At 42.5% G+C, this 3,032-nt stretch overlaps 1 protein-coding gene across 2 annotated transcripts in view; it reads left to right on the top strand.

The window, feature by feature from the left end:
* The window catches only part of LOC104820957 (pentatricopeptide repeat-containing protein At3g02490, mitochondrial), a 2,844-nt gene extending 229 nt beyond the window's left edge, over positions 1–2,615 (top strand). Inside the window, exons 2-3 of one of the 2 annotated variants that reach the window (XR_773001.2) lie at positions 1–2,168; positions 2,381–2,615. Coding sequence is in view for 1 of the 2 variants with exons in the window: in XM_010551635.2 (XP_010549937.1) it covers positions 1–2,000 (2,000 nt within the window). In the remaining variant the exon portion in view is untranslated. Of the gene's footprint in view, positions 2,190–2,380 lie in introns of those variants that run through there. The other variant, XM_010551635.2, reaches the window with a different exon arrangement.
* The last annotated feature ends 417 nt before the right edge of the window (positions 2,616–3,032 follow it).

The following is a 3,032-nucleotide window of genomic DNA, read 5'->3' as shown; positions in this document are numbered from 1 at the left end:
TGAGGCATCAATGGCGGTTGTTGCTTCATCGGAGCTACCGGCGCTCTCATCTTCCTTACCCGTCTGCTTCTTCTCATTTTCAGGTAACCTCCATTTCGCTCCGATCTCTCTCTTCCTTCCTTCGCCCTCGGCCTGGGGATGGAGCTTTGGAGCAAACCAAACAACCTCTTGTGTTGCAATCGCCATTGGCGTGCTCTGTCAGTCTGGTGAAATCGGTGAGTCGCAACTTCTCGTCCGAGCCTGCGATTGATGTGAAGCCCTCCGATGATGTTACGGTGATCGACGTTTTTAGCAGGTTGAGCGATAAGGATGAGATTAAGAAATTGTTGGACTTGAGTGGAATCGTGATTAACCATGATTTGGGGTTGAAGGTTTTGAGGGGGCTCCAGTCCCGCCCTGATGCTGCGAAAAGGTTTTTCCAGTGGGTTACGGAGGCTGATGCTGCCAAACTTAGCTCGAAATCGTATAACATGATGCTGCGTATTCTGGGTGTTAATGGATTTGTTGATGAGTTTTGGGGTTTGGTTGTTGATATGAAGAAGAAAGGATATGGTGTATCGGCTAATGTTAGGGATAAAGTGGGTGAGAAGTTTCAGAAAGATGGACTGCAAGGTGATTTGGAGAGGCTGAAGGAGCTTTTCGCATCGGGTTCTATGGATAATTCAGCGGAAAAGGTTTGCCATAGGGTTTGTAAGATTGTGTTGAAGGAAGAATGGAGTGATGATGTAGAGAAACGTCTTAGGGATTTGAAAGTTGAGTTTCAAAGTGAATTGGTGAAGATGGCAGTGGAGAAGCTAGACATGGAACCTCGGAAAGCTTTGTTGTTTTTCAGGTGGATTGATGAGTCTGGCCTCTTTAAGCATGACGAAGGGACCTACAATGCTATCGCTAGGGTTTTGGGGAGGGAAAAATTCCTTGATAGGTTTAGGAACATCATTGAAGAAATGAGAGGTGCTGGTCATGAAATGGAAATGGAGACTTATGCTAGGGTTTCAGCAAGGTTCTGCCAGACTAAACTGATAAAAGAAGCGGTTGAGTTGTTCGAGTTTGCTATGGCAGGTTCAAACACTCCTACCCCACATTGCTGCATTCTGCTGCTCAAGAAAATTGTTACAGCCAAGGAACTAGAAATGGGTTTGTTTTCTAGGGTTGTGAAAGCTTATACCGAGAGTGGTAATGCTTTGACGGATACAATGCTGAATTCTGTTCTCAAGTCTATAAGAAGTGTTGATAGGTTTGACCAAAGCAATGAGGTGCTGAAAGTGATGAAGGAAGGGGGCTACATTCCTGGTGGTGGCCTGCAGAGTGTCATTGCATCGGGGCTTAGTCGCAAGGGTAAGAAAGATGAAGCCAAAGAACTCGAGAACTTTATGGAAGCCTCGGGAAACAATCTAGATGATAAGGCATTGGCATCTTTAGTTGAAGGCCACTGTTATGCTGGGGAACTCGAACAAGCTTCGGAGTGTTTCAAGAATATGGTTGGCAAAGAAGGGGTCTCTTATGCTGGTTACACATTCGAGAGGTTGGTACTTGCTTATTGCAACAAGAACCAGACAAGGGATGGCTACAAACTTTTCGTTGCACTTGTTAAAGGAAACCAATTGAAACCTTGGCATAGTACCTACAAGATTCTAGTGAGGAATCTGTTGACGAAGAAAATGGCTAGAGATGGTGGGTTTGAGGAGGCTTTGAGTCTTCTGCCAATGATGAAAGATCACGGGTTCCCCCCTTTTGTTGACCCCTTTGTGGATTATGTGTCAAGAACTGGATCAAGGGCCCAGGCTTTCGCTTTCCTCAAGGCTATGACCTCGAAGAAGTTTCCGTCTACTACTATTGTTATTCGTGTATTTGAAGCTATGTTGAAGTCTGGAAGGCATAGCGAGGCGCAAGATCTGTTGTCGATGTGCCCAAAATATATCCGTGGCCACGCAGATGTTCTAGAACTCTTCAATTCCATGAAACCTGGTGAATGTAGTGTAGAAAAAACGTTGGCTGCTTAGCTCTTAGCTTAGTTATACTCAGCCATGCTATTCAACAAGTTTTTTTGTTTCTGGGGGATGTAATTCAAAAAACTTTTTTTGCCAGTGAAGTTTCTGCTGTTCCTTTTTTCACATGTAACACCAGTTAGATCTTCATCAGCTTGGTGCACTGGAAAAATAAGTTAAAAGGTACTCAATTCTTCTATATTTTATCAATGTTCGTTATTGTCTGCTACATTTAAACTCTGCAGAAGCAGATCCTTTGTTTAAGAGTATTCTTTGTCTTTGATTATATGCCAAGATCCCGTCGGTTACTCCATTTTTCGATATCGTTATCCTTGGTTGTGCATACTTGTATAGTTGGAAACTTCTCTGATCATGCCATGGTCAAGTCCTTGCAGTGTCTGATTCCAGCAATAACAAAGAGGGTGAGGAGAGGAGCAAAAGGGGTTCAAGGTTTGTTTGTTCTGTTTTTTTTCTCTCAATAATTGAAGCAACAGGACCACTAGGATCATGCCTTCATCCTTTGCTTGGCTGTGCTGTCATGTTCTAATTTCCCATCTTTGGCATATCTTTTTCTTTCTGGATATATTTGCTCCAGAGCTTGGAATTTACTTTGGAAGTTTGATAGATTCATGTCACGTCCCATACGTGTTTGTTTGTTCATTCTCATTGTTGCATTCCCCTCTGGAATTGGGATTCTTTTTGTTGCAGAGATTGACAGAGAAAGAACAGAGTACCTCATCCAACGAGGAGCTAAATGACATCATATGTTTTTTTTCACAGGAAATGAGAACAAAAACAAACAAAAAAAATAAAGATGATGATGATGCCATCATCTCTCTTATGATTAGTTGCTGTTAAACTCCATGAATATATATGTGCATATGTGTGTGTATATATATATATACGCATATATTTATCAAAGTCCACATTGATTAAGTTGGAAGTGAAGTAGCATTGGCTCTGTTAATGGTTATTAGACCACGAGTCCTCCTCAGTGTTCATGAGGTGATCCCAAGATGCTTGATGGTGCTTTTCTGTCTCTGCGAT

Source organism: Tarenaya hassleriana, unplaced genomic scaffold, assembly GCF_000463585.1.
Source record: "Tarenaya hassleriana unplaced genomic scaffold, ASM46358v1 Cleome32, whole genome shotgun sequence".
Lineage (NCBI taxonomy): Eukaryota > Viridiplantae > Streptophyta > Magnoliopsida > Brassicales > Cleomaceae > Tarenaya > Tarenaya hassleriana.
This window is presented reverse-complemented; position numbering and strand designations above follow the sequence as displayed.